We start from the raw sequence: 19,151 nt of genomic DNA, 5'->3' as shown, positions 1-19,151 counted from the left end.
CACAGCATTTGTTTCACTTCTCTCGTGTCTCCCACTGGCACCCCCCGAATATGCAAACTTCTGCATAACATCAGAAAGACAGATGGTGAGCTCTGCCTCTTTTTGGGGTGGGAGCTGCCTCTTTTGACTGTAGATATGGGCAGGCATTCATTTGATATGCACCACCATCAGCAGTAACCTGTTTTACTTCCCAGCTCCAGTGAAGGAGGAGCCATGCATGTGGTTAGATGCAGTGACTCGGTAGCCAAGAGGCCACTTGTCCAGACACCAACAACCTACTTGCTTGTGCTTTGCTGGGCCATATATTTTTGTACACTGTACAAACCACACAGTGGGGGTTCAGTTGTCTTCTGAAAAGATCTGGAGGACTACACATGGTGAAGGTGTCTGCTGGTTAGGTAGTGCACATCAGGGTTCCCTCAAAACATCCCAAGTGTACCTTAAAAGGAGGAGAGGGAACCCTGTAATATGGGACTGTCACATAGAATCATAGAATCATTTTGGTTGGAAGAGACCCTCAAGATCGAGTTCAACCGTAACCTAACTCTGACACTAAACCATGTTCCCATGTCCCCAAGAACCTCATCTATACATCTTTTAAACACCTCCAGGGATGGTGACTCAACCACTTCCTGGGGCAGCCTGTTCCAGTGCTTCACAACCCTTTCCATGAAGCAATATTTCTTAATATCCAATTTGAACCTCCCCTGGCACAACCTGAAGCCATTTCCTCTCATCCTATCACTTGCTATTTGGGAGAAGAGACCAACACCCTCCGTGCTACAACCTTCTGTTCCTGGGGTTCACATTATGGAAAGGCTCCACTCCCACCTACCCACAGCAGCACTCTTCCAACATCCCAGTTGGCTGGGACCTTTTCAGGCAGTATTTTTAAGGGGTTATTTTGCACCCATACTGCATGTTGAACAAGTACTCAGGAGAATAGACTTCTCATTGCAACTCTGACTCTGGTGTAGTGTTTGACCGCGGGAGGCCACCTTAGCTAGCAGGTATCCTTTGACCACCTGCCTAGATAGCAAGCTCTTCAGGGTAGAGAAAAAGAGGCTGAGTTTTTACACCACCTAAACAAGTCAGATTCAAATCTCAGTTGAGGCTTCATGAACACAAGATGGTGAAAATCACTGTCTATTGCTATCAAAGTTGTTTTTTACATAGCTGATTGGGGGGGTGGGAGGAGCAGGGGGTGGGTTGCAAATACAGATGAGAAAGATATTTTTTATGTTATTTCCTGCTCTGTTTTTATTAGATATTTGCTAGATTGTCTTTCTTCAATCTGTTCCTATGTATGTTTTTTACTAGGACAGTTAAATATCTTCAAGTGTATAGCAGAAATAAATTAAAAAAGCTTATTAAGACAAATGCTTGAACTGCAGGTCAACAATAAAATTTGTAGATGTATTGCAAGAAATTTCACCCAAGAATAGGTCACTAAAATGGCTTGAAATTCTTTCCGTTTTAAGTAATTATGTATTAGTGAAAAAATATATAGTTCTTTCACTGTCTTTTGTTTTCCTAAAAGATCCCTGCATTTATCTAATGAAAGACTGTTAAACTTTAACAGCTTAACTGTAAGTAGGTTGGAATTTGATTAATTATAATTTATTCCTCGCTTTAAAATTAATAACATTTTGAAGAACATCATCATTGTTTGACACACCTTGATTCATGCAAAACTTCAGATGCCTCATTCCTAAAAGGTCAACTTAAAAGAGATCTCCTTACAAGAATAGACATTGTAACATCAACTTTTCTGGTTGAAGTGTCGGACTAAACCTATGCTAAGGGAACAAAATCACTGTGGGAATCCTCCGTGTAAAACCTTTCTGACTAACTGCTAGGCTGTGACGCAAAGAAGAGCTGTAACAAAAGGCATCTGAAGAGAAGATAATGGAAAGTAATGTTGGAGGAGGACAGCCAGTGATATAAAAACCTATAATAAAGTTAACAGCTATACTGCTACTGAAGCTATGTAGTTGGGACGATGCCCAGTATTAGGAATTTACAACCTGCAGCTAATGATTGTAAACTGTGATTCATTTCGTGTTTGAACTCTTCTAAAATGGCCTTCTATTGTTCATTGGTAAGAATCCTTGAAATTAAAGGTTATGTAGACTATTTTAATAATAAAAGCAATTATGGTGATAATAATTACAGTGCTCAAAATGTCGTCTCTGCCCGTCAGATAAAATGATATCTCCATGATCTGCAAGGATATATGTTCACTCAAACGAGCCTCAATCTCTCATCAGAAAAGGTCCATGAACTTAACAAAAATATAATATATCAGATTCTCAGGATCTTGATCTTCTGATCAGATGCTCAGGATTATCAGTCACATACTGTGATCAAAATAAAATGTCGAAACTTTTTTCAAACTGTTTTTTTAGACATATATTCTTTCATATGTGACATCAAACTTGCTGTTTGTCCATGTAACTATGATATTGTAACTGGGAAAGGAGCAAAATATGCAAGTAAGTGTGCCTAAAATGCCCAGGTACAATTGTCTTGGTCTGAACTAGCTTTGTTGAGCTAGCTTAGCTGTGATACAGAACTGATTATTCCAAAGTACCAACTAGTTTAGAGCACACATGGAGCCAAGGGAAGCAACAGGCATTATCTAATGTCTCTTCCAGAAGTTCTTTCAGAGATCTGTTTAGGTATTTCAGCTCATGTTCACCTCCAGGGCCCAGAACCAAAACAATCTTTATCTCAGTAGTGTGGCCTTTTGTTTGAATACCAAAAGTGGAGGTGTGATGAAGAGCACATCTGTGCCCCCAAGCTCTGTGTTCAGTTTGCATCCTGGCTTCATGTTGTCATCTCTCTTGGTCAGTGGACATCCTTTCTCTTTCTTCCTTGTTCATCTGGGAAACCACAAGACAAAGCTAATTAGTAACCAAGCCTTTATATTTAGGACTACTAGTCAGGGCTGATTTTGAACTTCCCAAAAATATATCAACATAAATGCTGCTCAATACTCAGCAGCTCTGTGGATGTGCATCCTAAAGATATAGCCTTCAATGCGGAGTGTTCATTGGTCACCAGGCTCACAAGGTGTGACATGGAACAACTGTATTCCCTTGCACATTGAGTAAGGCATGGTGGGCATGTCGTTAGGCCAGCAATGTCTGTACTGCTTTAAAGGCTTGGCATTTTCAGAGAACCAAACAATGCCAATATTCCCAATGCCTCTCTAGAACCAGGGCTTTTGATCCATCCATAGCTTACATTTTCACAGTCAATTCTCTGTCAAGTTCATTATCCCTGTCTGGTTCATTCTTGGTGTCTCTGGTCTAAATGAAACAGACAGGTTTCTCAAACAAAGGTATTTTGCAGAACACATCTCTGTGTGGTGGTGAAGATAAGACCCTCCTGCTATCCTAGTACCAGGGCAATACCTTGTTGCCTCCTCTGCCTATTATCACTGCAACTATTCTTGGCTGCATTCAGGTGATGTTAGGTGCAGCATCTCCGGCCACCACTTGCCTAAGGGTGTACAGAGAATATGAGGTACCTGATGAACAATCATTCAGTGAAAGTGGAATTTGTGAATATGTCATTTTTTAAAAAGGACAGGCCACATTATAAACCCTTATGCACTGACCTACAGTTCAGACAAAGTACATGAGAAGACTGGGAACAGGTCTCCTAGATTTGGTGTAGAACCATTTTTTTGCATCCCATCAGGGCAACTGAGTAGCATCCTCCATGCTGTTTTATTGAAGTTCCCCAATTAGTCTTGAATATCTTTTTTCTGCACTTCTGAAAATATTTCCAGACAAAAAAAAAAAAAAACAAAAACAAAAGAAACCAAAACCAACTAACCAAACAAACAACAACAACAACAACAACAACAACAACAACAACAACAAACCAGGTCACTGAATTTTACAAGGGGGCCTGAGATCTGGACTTAACCCTGTATATACATGCATGTTAACACATAGCATATATAGACATATATATGAGTGTATGTTTATATGCATACATTGTTTTATTGTTACTTCTCTTCCTGCCCCATGAAACAGGGGGAGTTTTGATGCCACACTAGAAATGGTGTGCTATGTGAGCACAGTGGAGCGAGGTTTGGAGGATTTCTATACTGGGTCTCTATTTTTATTAGAACAAGCCCATATTCCCACACAGGATGCTGTGGACAGACAAGTTTTGTGCTATGTCACTGCTTGACTAAAAGAAAAAGGGTTGCATAAACCTCTCTTAAAATTCCTTTTTTTATGGTTGTTTTAGGTATAATATTTCATACAGCATGATGGACAGAATCACTCCTTAGCTCAAGGCCCCTGACATTGCCAAGCCCCTTGGAGAGGTGGACAGGCAAGCAGCAATGCAGTCCTCGAGAGGGCACTTACAGTCTCCATTCATTACCCTGACCCTGATACTTCTCCTTTAGCTCCTGCATTTCAGTTTGTCAGTGTCTCCCCAGTGCATCATATCAGGACTTACAATACAGTTGGAGGAGACAGGAGATCTATGTTTTTGATAAGGAGATCGTAAGATTTGATTCACATTGTCGGAATCATCCATTAGCACATTCCTCCCCAAGCCCATGGTTTCCACGTATAAACCCTCCACCAGCCCCCCTGGGAGAGAAACGGGCCTTCTTTCAGATTCAGATGTTTCTTTATTCTTATGGCTTTTTGTTTGCCCTCCTCTTCTGAGTACAACATTGAGGGAGAAAAGGTGACTGCTCTGGGATATCATGCCCAGACTAAATAAATTCTTTCCTTCTCTGTTTAAAATTAATCAAGCAATGCTGAAGGAAAAAAAAAAAAAAAAATCAGAGCTACTCTGAGACTGATCATTCCATCCCCCAATTATTCAGTATATACTAAGCCTGAAAGAGCTGTAATTAGATATGAGAAAAGCCTGATGAGGTTCTCTTTCTGTAGAGTTCCAAACATGCTGGCAGTCCTCCAGAAGTTAAATATATAAATAAATCTTATTACTAAATTTCTTCTGTTGATCATACTTCTCCCTTTTTCCTCTCCAAGGCCTAACCCATATGGACCTTTCCCCATTTGGTAGCATGTGCACTGAATAGGCCCATACAGCGAAGAAGGAAGAAACTGATTCTTCTCTATTACAAGCTACTAAAATGCTCAGCCCAGCACTGCACTTTATGAAGCTCTTGGAGGAACCTGGGTGAGCTTTAGAAAACCCCAGCAGCTTCTGGATCCAAACATCTTTGCAGATCTGTGCATTAACATGGGATCCAGACACCCATGTCAGGTTTCTGTGCTGTAGATACGCCACCTCAAAATTAGCCCCCTTGCCCTAGCAGGTTAATCGAAGGCAGGTGTCCCGGGTACCCAGGCTCCCTGCACCGCCAGCCAGGGGAGTGAGTTGCAGGGACTGGAAGGAGCCAAGAGTCTGGTGCCTTAGCTGTTTTTGAAAATGTTGTCTTTAGCAAAGGAGTCACTGTCCAACTCCACAACGTTAAGCTGTGGTCTGATTTCCCTTATTTCATGCTCGTATTACTAGAAAAACTATTCAGTCCATTTAAAAACCTGGCTAACTTGTCTGTCTCAGGCATTTCCTCCTTCTACTTCCCTTCTTCAATTTCTCTTTGCTTTAAATGAAGGTAATTCTTTAAGCAAAATGATACCTCTCTTTCTGTTTCACTTATTCTTTGACACAGTAATTTACACTGGTGAGTAGGAGACCCGTAAAATTATTGAGACACCAAACCGCAATCATGTAGATCTTCCTACCTGAAGCATATTTTCAACAGTAGATACTTTTCTCTGATGTCATAGTTATTGTTTAACTGGATCAGCTTCAAAACCTCAAGAAATGTTGGCTTCCTCAGAGGAAAAATGCATTAGCTTCCAATGGCTTTTACCCGAAATGACTTCAGAGTTCTGTTTGAGGGTTTTTTGTTGTTGATTTTTCTTTTTTTGTTGTTTTCCCAAGAATTAGGCAAAAGAAAACCCACACACAACCAAGCATGTGGAATGAGAAATTTAAAACAAGCTGCTTCAGTCACAGGCTTCCCAAAAACAGCAACCTTCACATGTGGGAGACTCCAGCCCTCAAGCTGATGAGTCAGTGTTGGTGACTTACATTTCAGCTTGTGTTTCTAAAACAAAGATCCTTATTGCCGTTGTCTTGTAATAAAGTGAAGACCACAAGTAATAAAAGTGCTGGGCAATATGTTTTTTGTGATTATGAGCATGCCTCTGGAAAAATACTAAGCTAAGAAGGGAAATAATGTAAATGGCAGAAAGAAAGCCTCCCTTGTTTCCATGTGTCTGGTTTGCATCTGTTACTACATTTTTCACTGAAGAACTTTTATTTCTTTTATACATATGAATGACTGTTTATGACTGGCAGTTTGAAAATGTGGTTTTACTCTGATTAACTCTACTTTTTCTCTATACTTAGCCCTTTTAAGAGCGTATTTCTCAAGCTATGTTAAAACATGAGCAAAAACAACACATGGAACAATTTATTGAAATACCAGACAGGTTTGACAGGTGCAAGAGAAATTGCTTGGTTTCACAAATTGAAACAGCTGCAGTTTTATAGGTGATGAAAATGTAATGGGACTGGGTTTCACATTTGTTAGTTCATCTTGTATTTGCTGGTTTGGTTTTGAAGCATGAAGTCACTATCCACTCTCCAAGGGAGCCTCTAAGACCTATTCCTCCAGTGGATGAGGCATCTAGTCTCCACAAGGCAAGGGGAAGCTAAATAAATTTTTTTAAAAAATTCAGAATAAACTGAAATGTAACTAGAAAATAATAATTTTTTCCTCATGGGACTATAAATAAATGTTGCTTGCAGCTTTGGGCAGCAGGAAATACTATAAATGTTAGGTCCACCTTTCAGATAGACTGATCTAGATTTCATTATGTATCTCAAAAGAATATAATTCACAGAAAGTTTTGATTCATTAACCAAGAAATGTTGACCTCATAAGTGTCTCTTGTATTAGAGTTTTACTCTGTGTAGTTGCTAGAGGAAGATGTATGTATGTTTTCTCTTAAAATTATTCAGGACCATATGTTTTTCTATTGTGACAGGGTATGTACCAAGTAGTGTCACTCTCCATAACTTCATTTTTATCATCCTTGCAGGGAAAAAAATAAGACACAAAATCAATGAAAGTTCTTAAAGGAATTGGTCACATTTGGCACTGGATTAATATGTCAAAACACTTGAATTACAAAACCTTCTCCTAGCTTAAATCCCTACTGAAGATGATGTTTTAAGACCTAAGTTCTTGTGTGGCTCAGAACAAAATAATCTTTTAAATCCTTATTGGAATGTATTGGTGCCTCACACACAGCATTTCAGCTGGGACACCATTTTAAAATGGCTAATTTGAATGATTGGGACTTTTTGTATCTCCTCAAACAGTATTCTCAGCAACTCGACAGCGGATGCAAATTGGCCACTAGACAAAGCTAGGAAAAGGAATGGTGGATATTTTCCTGGAAGACATGCCTTTGAGAAAACACATCTCCTTTTACTCAGGATGGGAAGAACAAAGGCATTTCCATTGCCTATGTTACCCAGAGGTCTGGTAGATGACAGAACCACCCCAGAGCTCCTGAGTGCTCCACTGGGGCTCCTGACCGGGGCTGTGCCGGGGTCCCCCATGGCACTGCTATGCCACACTACAGGTAAGCCTGTCTGGGCTGCCCAAGTCCCTCCTGCCAGGTCCTATTCCAGCCTGGCCTTGCAAAGGTGCTGATCTGTGAAAAAACACTCTTATCTCCCACCTGGAGCTGCTCCAGGAAAATTGCAGCTTTCTGAGGTATGTGGTCTGTCTCGCAGCTCTGTTAATGTTTTGGCATGTATGTCTCACAGGGCCAGAAGGACTGGGCACCTCAAACTGGCACATCTAATGGTCCTGGCTGCCTTAAAGATTGAGCTTTATAATGCTGTGATATTTCAGCCTGAACTACTGAAGGATGCTTGGGCTTTTTTTCATTCAGCTACCTTTGCAGCCCATCCACATCCAAACATTAATTCCCTGGCTGCTCTGCGTGGCTCAGATGCTCACAGTACCCTGCTGACTACTTTGAGGCTTTGACTGATAGATGTGGGCTGTGGTGTTTATCAGAGCAGGAGTTAAAGTAAACACTGCCTGGGTTTACTGACAATTAGCTTTCCTCACATAAAACAGAGAATAGAAAAGAGAAGGTACAAGCAAGTAGCCTTGGACTATTTGGACAGGATTTGGGGTTATATTGTTCATGTTGGTTTTATGTGATCTAGATGAAAAGCATTTTTAACTCAGTAGCATGCAAAGATTAGACTTGCACATACACAATAAACTCCATTTTGTTTTGTTTTCCTCTTTGACATAATACACAGAGAGAGGGTGTTTATACACCAGTGTGGACAATGAATCTATTGTCTTATCTCCTGTAGAAACAAGTGCCATCAGTGCTTACAATTGATCCAAGAGCTCTTACCTGACTCCAACACATCAGTTATTTATTTATTCACAGAGAAAAGAATCCCATGAGACTAACAATTGTTATCAAGGGCAACATGGGAGGAAGGAAGAGAGGAAAACTCTAAATTGTGTTTGTTCAGTTGTTTAGATTTTTTTGAGCCACATTTCAAACATATCACTCAGTCAATAATAGGACACAGCAAAAGCTAATTTAGCTATCAATGTGAGATGTGGGGTTTACAGACTTTCTCCTGCACCACTGGAGTTGGCAGGAGCTTTCTCATTGAGTGGAACAGGAAAATCAGCCAGGCAGTCTTCTGTGTGCTCATTAACACTGGTTATTTGCATTACTGGTGTGCCTAAGTTTGCTGCCTAATTTTCTTGTCTTGACCTACATGAATGCAACTTGTTCAGCAGGAATATTCAAATCCATGCTCAGAGGATCCCAAATTCCTCAAGTCATTTTGGTACCCATCATCCTTTAGGATTGCTGCCTCAGTGCAGTCACATGGTGACATATTTTTTTTTAAGAGTCTTCCCTTTGCTGACTTCCTGCTGTGGCCTGGAGATATGTCATTCATACTTAAGATCATAAAAATCTGCCTTATTTGCTTCAAGTGTTGACACTGCAACTGATGACAGCAACAAATATAGAAAAATGTTTCCTCTTAGATGAATTTGATTTCTGCAAGATGCTGTTATGCCAAGTGAAATATTTTGGGAGGTGTGGGTGGGTGTGTATGTAAATGGCAATAAAGTACTGATTAAAAACTCTAGCAAAAGCCCTGAGATGCTCACCACAACACAATGAACCTGAGCAGAGATGTGTCACAGAACAGATCGAATACTCAGCATGAACCAGGAATGCACCTGGGTCTGGGGTACTCACAAACACTTCCAAGCCCTCAGACTCAGGTATGTGTCCCAGCTCCTGTCATGCTGAGACGATTTTGTCCTCCTCCTTGTGCACTGGTTTCTGTGGGAGGAAACCTGAAGATATGAGCTGAAGGGGAACTATGTGTTGAGCTTGGTGGAGTCCTGGACATTTACTACAGACTAGTTTGCCCATTAGCTGTACAGCATAAATCCATATTGCTGGAGGCAGATGGAGATGGTTGCATGGATTATTACACATTACAAATATATTAAAAATATATTAAAAAAAAAAAGAAAAAAGAAAAACAGAACTAGGATAGGTCAGTCTTCTAATCCAGCTCTCATGGTTCCAGCAGTGTCTGGGGTGTCAGGTAGACCATGGAAGACAGCAAGTTAAGACCATCACATATACCTTCGTGTGCTCTTCTCTGTGGCATTTATTAAAGTCACACCTACAGGCAGCCAGAAAGGCGGAAGCTCTCTACAAAGATTTGTTAAAGAATTTATGAAGAAACAACAAAAGAAGAGAAAGATAGGAGGAGAAACCAAACCCCAGAGAACTGGCATGGATTTTCCTAGGGCTTGCAGGAGTCCTGTGGCAGCCAGAGTTGAATCACCCTGTCTGGCAATACCTGGTGCCCCTGAGCAAAGTGTCCTGGGGTTCCTGGAAAGGACATTGCCATTGTCTGCAGCCCTCCACCCTGAGCTGTTGTCGATTCCTCCTTGCCTGGCTCTCCCTCACATGCAGGTGACCTTTCTCCTGGCACACCTGGAGGACTGAACTCTCCATGAATCCAGGTCCTGTTCATCCTGGCCTGGGTGGAAACAATGTGCTCTGTTACTTGGCTTCAGCCTCTTTTTAGTGAGCAGCTTCTCAGCTTGCAAAGTAAACAGCAAATGATGACTCTGCAGTGAGTTGCCCTTCACTTTCCTTTTTAAAATAAAATGTGATTGTTAATCAACAAAGTGATGTGTTTCAGGGCTCTGGAGGGAAAAAATAGCCTGAGGTGATTTGACAAACTGGTTCTTTTGCTGTGTTGCATTTCCTACGGGACATGACAAATTAAATGTCGAAGCCAGCTAGAGAGTAGTGATATATCTCAGTCCAGGCACTAATCAACCTGCCTCTCATTTACTACTTTCCATTTAAGTAGATGACTGTATACAGTTTGAACAATGGAGCTTTTCATTCTGTAATCTCCCTAATTGTAATTTAAATAGGTTTCCTGACAGTCGCCCTCAAGGCTGAAGGGAGATGATTCCAAGAGCTCCGTGTCCACCTAGGGTTTACATAATGGATGAAAATTCAAATCCTAGTCTGAGGCACAATCAGATAATGCCAGGAAAAGGAAAGAGGGTATTGGGTTAACTGCCACCAGAGAAGGTGAAAAGTACATTTGATATCACTGGGAGGCTGAACTAAAGCACACACACATGCACTGACCTAGATCACAATCAAGGTATTTGATACTGTCTGGTAGGGAAATGAATATCCAGAGACTTTGCATTGCAACATGTAGAGTAAATAGGAGCTGACTGAGAGCCATAAAAACCCATGAACTGAAGCAAACAGGAATATTCATGATGAATTATAAGTACAGAAAAGTTCAAACACACAGTGATTTATTCCAATCCCATGCAAAACCAGGAAAAAAGCCTGTCCACAGTTTCAGAAGAAGGAAATGCTGCTGTGCAGACCATACGGTTGCACAGGCCATCAGATTAAATGTGATACTGCTGTGCTGATGGGTATGATGTTTCACTGAGAACTGGCTGATAATACTGGACCTCCAGGCAGATTTCCACAGTTTCCCTTAAGTCATTCCAGCATTCAGTTTACCCTCAGTCCTCATCAAATGTTTGCAATTTAGGTGCTCTAATGGCCTATCAAATTTGTCTACAAACATGTGCCCTCCTTCGTCTATGTTAATATTTACTGCTCCAGAACATGTAATGTCACACTATATCTCTAAATCCTACTAAAATCAGCAGATTGCACCAGGCACTGGGACTCAGTGCAGTAGTGTGACTTTCATATCCTCTGCAAGATGTTAGGTCTCTGCACAATGTGTCTTTTCCTATCCAGTGTATCCAGCACCCACGAGAGTCAAGCCTTTGACTGGGAAGTCAGCAAACAAGCTTGTGGTTGTCCTGGGAAGCACCAGGCTTTCCAGAGTCTCCAAAGCCAGAGAGGACACCCCAACATGGCCACAGGTGCCATCGGCGCCTGCTTCTCTCCAGCAAAAGCCATGCCTGCATCGGCAGCAGCCCCCAGTGAACAGGCCGTTTCTCCCATGGAAAATATTGCTCATGATTACAGTGACAGGGAACAGCTTATGAATACCTGATTAAAGTATAAAACGTGCTGAGTCGACTGATGCCATTGACAACAGAGCCATATGAAATTAAAAGCCGTATCTGTTTGCTATTACATAAGAGGAAAAGCCAGGAGTGGAAAAAAACCCTGGATCTTGGCAAATCTCATTTAATCACATCTGGCAATTTTATGGTCTGAGCGATTATCACTGCTGGATATAATAATTTTGGAAAGTAAAGCAAACAAAGAAACTAGAGCAAAAACTATTCAGAAAATAAAGAGCCTATTTTTTTAAGTACTTGTTCACCTTTCAGCAATATTATACTCCATGCTTGAGGAGAGGGTATTTAAAGCTATTCCCTTATTTATGACAAGGACAGTAACATTTCAATTTAGTTTAGGTTTAGTTACAGATGGCCACATACTAGAAAGGTGTACAACAGTCCTTTGAATTCACTTATCTTGAAAGAATGGCGAAAAATTTCATCCATTTTGTTTGCGGTCTTTGCAAGAAATATGAAACAACTTTGACTAGCTGCAAAAGTCCTTTGGTTGCACAACAAAACCAGAAGTACAAAAAAATCCTAAGCTATGATGGGGTGAAGAGGTATAATATACTCAAGTTTATTCCCAGCCAAGAAGGTCTGTGAGTATGAAGTTGACTGCATTTATTCCAAACAAACTGTTCTGTCTCAAGGCTAAAATAAATGAAACATCATTTTATTTGAAGATGTGAAACTTCTCTATTTGGAGAAGTTGAAATGAGTTGCTTTGACATCTTCAAAACTCTTTCTTTGCAGAAATTATCCAGGTTAGTGGATATATTCAAGCTGACCATGTTTCACAGTTTTGGTAAACTACCTTTTTCTTGCCTTGAATTTTTTTTGTCTCTGAACAAGGCAAGGAAAGGCTTCACCAAAACATTTTGAATCAACTTCTAGCTAATAGCAGTAAGGTAATATTTGACAAATCTCAAGCCTGCCTGTATGGATGGATATGGATGATCTCCTGCTCAGCCTTAGCAGCAGGAGACACTGGCCCTGAACGTGACGAGATGCTGATGTGGAGCTACTGCACTACAGCTGACGGGCAGCTGCTCAGCTCACACCACCAGCAAAACAGGCTCATGTCCACCTGCACAGGCCTGGGAGGTTGTACCTTCAAAGAATTAGTGTGGGAACAGTGAATCTCATAAATGAAGTTATAACCAGAAATGGCTGGCCACTCCACAACAGTCGTGGAGCTGAAGCCGTTTCTAGTGGATATGAGTTGTTGATGAGAAAAAGCATAATGAACTTATAGTCACGATGGGGCAAGAAGAAACTGGGAGTTCTTTTCTGTTCTGCTCAGTCCTTTTCGGGTTATTTCAGACACAGTATCAGCTTCTTATATTCTGTAATGGTGGATGAAGTTGCCTGGGGAATTTAAAGAGCCTTGCTGTGAAAATAAAGGTATGGAAATCTTCAGAAGCATTTCAGAACAAAATTGCTTCCTGCAGCTAGGAGCAGGCTCTAGTTTATTTACTGGTAGATGGATATTGTGGTAAGAATGAAGAAAATGTATTTGAATACTCAAATATTCCTCACATCGCCATGATGTGTGAGGCACCCAGCACTGTGGTATTTAAGCATCACACAATGCCCTAAGAAACAAACAATCTTCTCCTTGTTAAACTTTGTCAGTCAGGGAAGAAACTGTGAGAAATTTCTTCAAAACTGCTTTTCCTTTTTTTGAGCAATTCAGTGAGGTAGTTTTTAAGTCAAAGTGAATTCAAAAGAAATGAAGCCTTGCACTTTGAAATCTTTAGTGACATTTAAGATAGCCCAAGTCAAACAGAGCTATAGACCTAAAGCACTTGTCTAGTGTAAATGTAAATACTAAAAACACAAAAATCTCTGAAGTCTATTAAGGTTAAAGCTAGACAAAAAACTATAGTGTAGACTTACAATTCAATGATTAATATATACACATAACGTTTCAATAAACTTAACTGAGTCACTCTGAAAAGTAATATATAATCTACAAATGTCAACAGAATCCTGAGACCCGGGGAAGTTGTTTTTCTTCAGAAGTCTGCTCTTGGCCTCGCTGTTATAAAGGTGCTGCCAATTCATACGTCCAGTTTCAAATCAATTTTTTCAATGCTTTCAGATAGGGATACATGCTGAAAGCCAGGGGTGAATAATGTCGTTTTCCAGTCAGAGTATTGGTAACAATTACCACACTCTTCTATGCGTGTTACTCTGCATTATCTGTGAATTTCAAAAGGTAAATGTAGGGTTTGCTTGCAGAGAGATACTGAGCGACATTAGTCTGAATTAGCCAATGCTGTGAAATTAGAGGAGATTAGTTAAATGCCATTAAAGTCCTCATGTACCTTTCAATTCAGAATAAAGCCTGAAATTTTAACTCAGGTACATGAAGCTAGTGGCTACAGAATGAATTAAGCCCATCTAAATTCTGAACAGAGCCATCTACATAAGGGTTTACTGTGTGCTCACCTAATTCGTGTTTGGGCCAGTGGACACTAACACATCTATGTAGGCAAGTTCTAAAACTAACAAACACACCGGCTCTTGAACTAGCACGTTGGCACCGACGGAGGTGGCAGCCCCTACTCAGCTCCCCTGGAGTGGCTGCCAGGCTGTCAGCACAGAGCTCCAGCTTGGCACCTCGGTGGCTTTTAGTGAGTCAGCACGGCATCCTGGGCTGAGCTGTCATGGCTGGATGTATATGAACCTGAACTTTGCCTGACCCAAGGAAGGAAAACTGGAATTGTTTTAAACCTTTTGTCCGCTGGTGCATTGGAACTGTGGGTGTGCTAACTTATTGGAACTGGCTCTGACCATTAAATAATAATAATAATAATAATAATCCTGGTAGTCCATTCAATCTCAAAGCTGGAATGCTCCTGAAATTTTCCTACCTTAGTTTCCCCAAAACCCGGTTGTATTTAAAAGAATGACAATATGAGCACCTCACTGTTTGTAATCGTACTTCTTTTCCATCTCTCAGTACAGGCTGTAATGTATAAATAACATGGAGTTATCATGTCAAAACATCAATTTTATTCAACATTTTTAAGCATCAAAAAGTCATTCAGAGGAAAAGGGAGGTTCCTGAGTTAAAACCAGGAGTCAGCTTGGAATAAACAATAGTAAGAAAAAATGTTTAGGATTCACTCTGAACTCAGGGACCACTTGCTGATGCAAAGCCAGAAGATGACACTTAAACGTGTGTATGTGGTTTCATCAATTGTGTGCTCTGTTACTTTCATCATTACCATTCACACAAGTTAAAGCACTGGTTGGTAATTTTTAATTCATTATCATTATTCTGCTGAATGTATATTTCATTGTCATTAAAAGGTACAAATACAACATCATCTAATACAGACAGATTATGCTGTATCAGGTCATATTTAGAATGCTTTTTAATACACATACAGGTTGGAGATCTGTAAGTGGAAACACAACACAGTGAGACAACAGGTCTACAATAGAAATTATTGATTAACTGTGTCACTGCAAATGCCCTGGATTTGCATAAATCATAAAACCAAACATCATTGGGTCTCAATGAAACCTCAAACACAGATTTGCATTTGAATTCCTGCCTGAGCTGATGGTCTATGTAATTAAGTAGTCTCAATCAAAAGTCTGGGCTGTGTCCCTTGAATTTTAAGAAACACTGAACCTGCACCTCACTGCAGCCCAAGCCCCTCTCTGCTGTCTGACTGATTCTTCTTACACACATACTTTTGAATACTGTGTGCACCCATAAATATATGACTGAAGATGCAGGATGTTGAGTAAGAAAGACAGAATTGGCTCAGAAAACATTTAACTGATCACTAGGCCTAACTTAAAGGGGACAAAATTAACAGTCATTTATTCCCCTCAAAATCACCTTAAATACCTTGTATGCTTCCCATAATAAAACTACACTGGAAAATCAAGCATGTTTTTTTTGACCTGGAATATAATTATTCTTTTCAATATACTAAGTTCTGGAATTAGATCAAGACACACAACCATGAATTTACTTGGGGAGAGTAATATATTTAATGATGTGCTTAACGATCATAGAATCAATTATGCTTGGCAAAATAAATGTGGTTAAAATCTCCCAGAGTCAAAAGATCAGTTTCAAAATATGTTTGCTAAAATGAAATATGAAAAAATAACACTTCCCCCTACAACTTCAACCCACCAACCTGAAGCTAAAAAAGTCTGGATAAGGAAAATGGTGAGCCAACAATCTCTGTGCACACTAGTAGGGAATTTAGGAATTATAAAAGCAGGGAAGTTTGATAGAATCATACATTGCTTTTAGCATCTTGGGAAAATGATTCCACAGAACTTCAAGCACTTGGGTTTCAATTATGTAAAATTTGTTACAAAAGCTTGCAGACATGGCACCTCTCATCCACAGCATCCAAGAACTATAGTGAGCAAAAGGGGGATAAGCTGTTGTAGTGATACCCCAGAGCATGGAAGTAGGGGCCAATATCATCCACAGGAACAGATGTTGTTAAAATTGCAAATGAAAATGAAGGGAGAAGTGGCTCATTTGCCTACAGAAGGACATCTATTTGCTTGGTTTCCATAGGGAGAAAAATTTTCCTAATCTTGAGATTTCCGGCAGGTCAGCACTGCAGGGCAGTCGCGGGTGTATTGCTCATGGAGGAGTCACCAGCAGAAGGCCATTTAGAGATGTTTCATTCTGTTTGTCGGTCATACATGATCCCAGTAACCCATTGCTGCGATATAGACTTTCACTTTTAATCAAACACTTGGCATTGTGCTCATGACTAATGTGACATAAAATGTTTATCTTCCTGATGTAAAGCATCCTCTAACGGCATATGTTATCTCCTAATGAAGCATGGCAATGCTGAGGCCAAGTGCTTTTTCTGGCTTGCTCCTGCAGAGAAGGAGGGAGAGGAGTGCTGTGCACCCCTGAGTGAGTCCCTGCAGCCCTGCCCTGCTCCCCTGCACAGACAGGAGACTCGGCTCATGGAGCAAAGAGGTCACCTTATCTGAATAGGAGGCTGGTTGGACTGTCAGCTCTGGCTGTCTCAGCCTTCCTGCTCTGTGTTGGTAAAACAAATTCTGAAATATCCCTATCTACTCTTCACATTCAAATGAAAGAGATTTGATCAGATTGAGTGCAAATATAGCACAGTCCATACGGTGATCTCTTTGCTTTTCACAGTACAAAATTACTTGGAAAAAGAGCTCAGAAAGGTCTCTGACTCCTCACAGTCTTGTTAGAAAATCCATACTTTTGATTCACATGGCAGAAAACAGTCAGAGGAGTGAAAGGAAGAGCAAATTAAGTGCACGAGGCTGACATCATGCCCTGCTAGAACAGCTTATTATGCGCATAGTGTCCTTCCTGCTGTAGCGCACCAGGTCCCAGACAGGGAGCTGCAGGAAAATGGAGAAGGCAGGTTAGATAGAGTCAAGGCCAACATCTGGGGCAGGTCAACATGAGAAACTGACTCTTGAAGCTAGTGACAGGCAGCACAGAAAAGGCTGAGATAGTAGATGAAGTCAGAGATTAAAAAGAAGATATTGGTGTTGAAAAAGGACTGCAGAAAGCTTGTAGTATTACAATTGTATACCTGCAAAAACAGTCTGCTTTCTCTCCACAGGGGGAATTGAGCTGTCTGGGCTGCTTGTTTGGAGCAGTTGTCTTTCTCTTCTTAGCAGTCTACTGTATGTTTTAATATCTTTATAAAGCTTGATAACTTCATATTGTAGATAAACTTATGGCAGACATGCACAAAGCAGCAAATGATTGTCAGCGTAAAAAGCCTGGCTGTGGTGTGTGTTCACACACGCACCCTGACATTGCCTAGTATTTTCTCCTACAGAAAATTGATCCTGGCCCTATACGGTATCTGATTATTTTCCCCCATCTGTGCCTTTATCCTCATAAGAAACCCTGCTGTGCCATCCCACTGCTGCCACGAAGCAAAGGGAGACCATAACTTCTTTTTGTGTTGACAGGTACGAAGGTGGATTAAGAGCCCAATGGTCAGCGTTGAAAAGCACCCGCACACCAGCCTCAAATACCCGGCGTCCACTGTGATGCATTTACCTCCAGGGGATTCGGAGCTTGAGCCTCCGCTGTGCCAAACCTGCCTGAGCGACCACCCTTTCCAGCGAGGGATTGCGCCCCAGGAGGCCGAGGCCAGCTCCTGGGAGAGACAGAGAAGCAGCAAAGTAAGCCGCCCTTTCCTCCTCCATCCCCAAACTTTGTTTATGTGTTTCACACCGATAACGGGGCTGTACTTTAAAGACTGTGCTTCCCTGCGAGAGAGGGCATTCTCCAAAATCCAAAACTCTACTGAGCAAGCCTGTTGTGCACATCTGGGCTCTGCTTGCTACCTTGGACTTTGATACCCACAGATAGCAGGAGAAACAAAGGCCTCTTCACAAAAGTGCTTTGTTGTAGTCTCTCAGTGTTTGAACAGATTAGTAGTAACACTAAGTAATATTTCCCTGTTTTACAGAAACTGAGGTGCAGAGAGGCAACATTATCCTTTCAAGATAATGAAAAGGACCAGGACCTGTTAATTTTTTCCCTTTTGTCCCACAATTACAAGACCACCCTTCTTCCCCCGACAAGCCATACGTAGCTTTCTCTGTTGAACTAAGAATTTGTTCTGGGGAGATTTCCCAAGCAGGAGGTGAGCGATTCAGTGGGTCTCTTAAGCAGAAGGGAAACCCTGTTTTGCCTCGAGTCACGCTGGTAGGTTATCAATGACAACACCATTCTGCATGTAGTGCTGGGCTATTGCACAGAGATGTGAAGGTGACAGGGCTGTAAAGGCTGAGATGAAATGGTCAAGAAGGGGCTTTCTTGAGGCAGACTTTGCACCTTTCATTCATCATTCAGCTCCACCTAATCCCTGTGGAGAAAAGCCAAACACAGAACAGAAAGTTTTGCTCTGAGCCCTTCATCCCTCACAGAACCATGCCTGGCTGGAAACAGTGCACACACACACAAAAAGAGGAGAGAGTTGTAGAAACATAAAAGCAAACAAATAAGAATCTTTCCAAGTACAAAGCAGAGCAAATGTGACACGGCATTTATCAGAGCCTTGGCACACGTCTCACAGCAGAAACATTTTTTTCATGCTACATCTGCTGCATTTTTAAACAGGGAAATTCAAAGAGCACGTAAAAATGGAAGTCCTATGCTCTTCAGAAATCATGCAAAGGCATTTTGGTGAAACATATGCACAAGCAGAGGAGGTAATTACTCTTCCATTTTACTTCATTAAGAAGATTAATTTTGCTCAAGCTGAAGCATTAAAAAATGAAAGCACGAAAGACAGAGGATTCTGAAAATCCTTTGCCTTGACATAAATCACATGTACTCATATAAAGCTGTAGGGCCTCACAACGACTGATTTCCACTAAGTTTTACATGCATATGGGATGGATTTGGCTGAACATAGATTCCCCCAGAACACTCTCTCAGTCTCCTTAC

General features: G+C 41.0%; 1 protein-coding gene across 1 annotated transcript in view; it reads left to right on the top strand.

Moving 5' to 3' along the window:
* SGK1 (serum/glucocorticoid regulated kinase 1) overlaps positions 1-19,151 on the top strand; it is a 78,258-nt gene that overhangs the window by 9,292 nt on the left and 49,815 nt on the right. Inside the window, exon 2 of the mRNA XM_065057052.1 lies at positions 17,663-17,878. Coding sequence (XP_064913124.1) covers positions 17,663-17,878 — 216 coding nt within the window. The remainder of the gene's footprint in view (positions 1-17,662; positions 17,879-19,151) is intronic.

The sequence above is a fragment of the Columba livia genome, chromosome 3, assembly GCF_036013475.1.
Source record: "Columba livia isolate bColLiv1 breed racing homer chromosome 3, bColLiv1.pat.W.v2, whole genome shotgun sequence".
In the NCBI taxonomy this organism is placed as follows: domain Eukaryota; kingdom Metazoa; phylum Chordata; class Aves; order Columbiformes; family Columbidae; genus Columba; species Columba livia.
The sequence above is the reverse complement of the archived record's forward strand: the minus strand, read 5'-3'. Positions and strand labels throughout refer to the sequence as shown.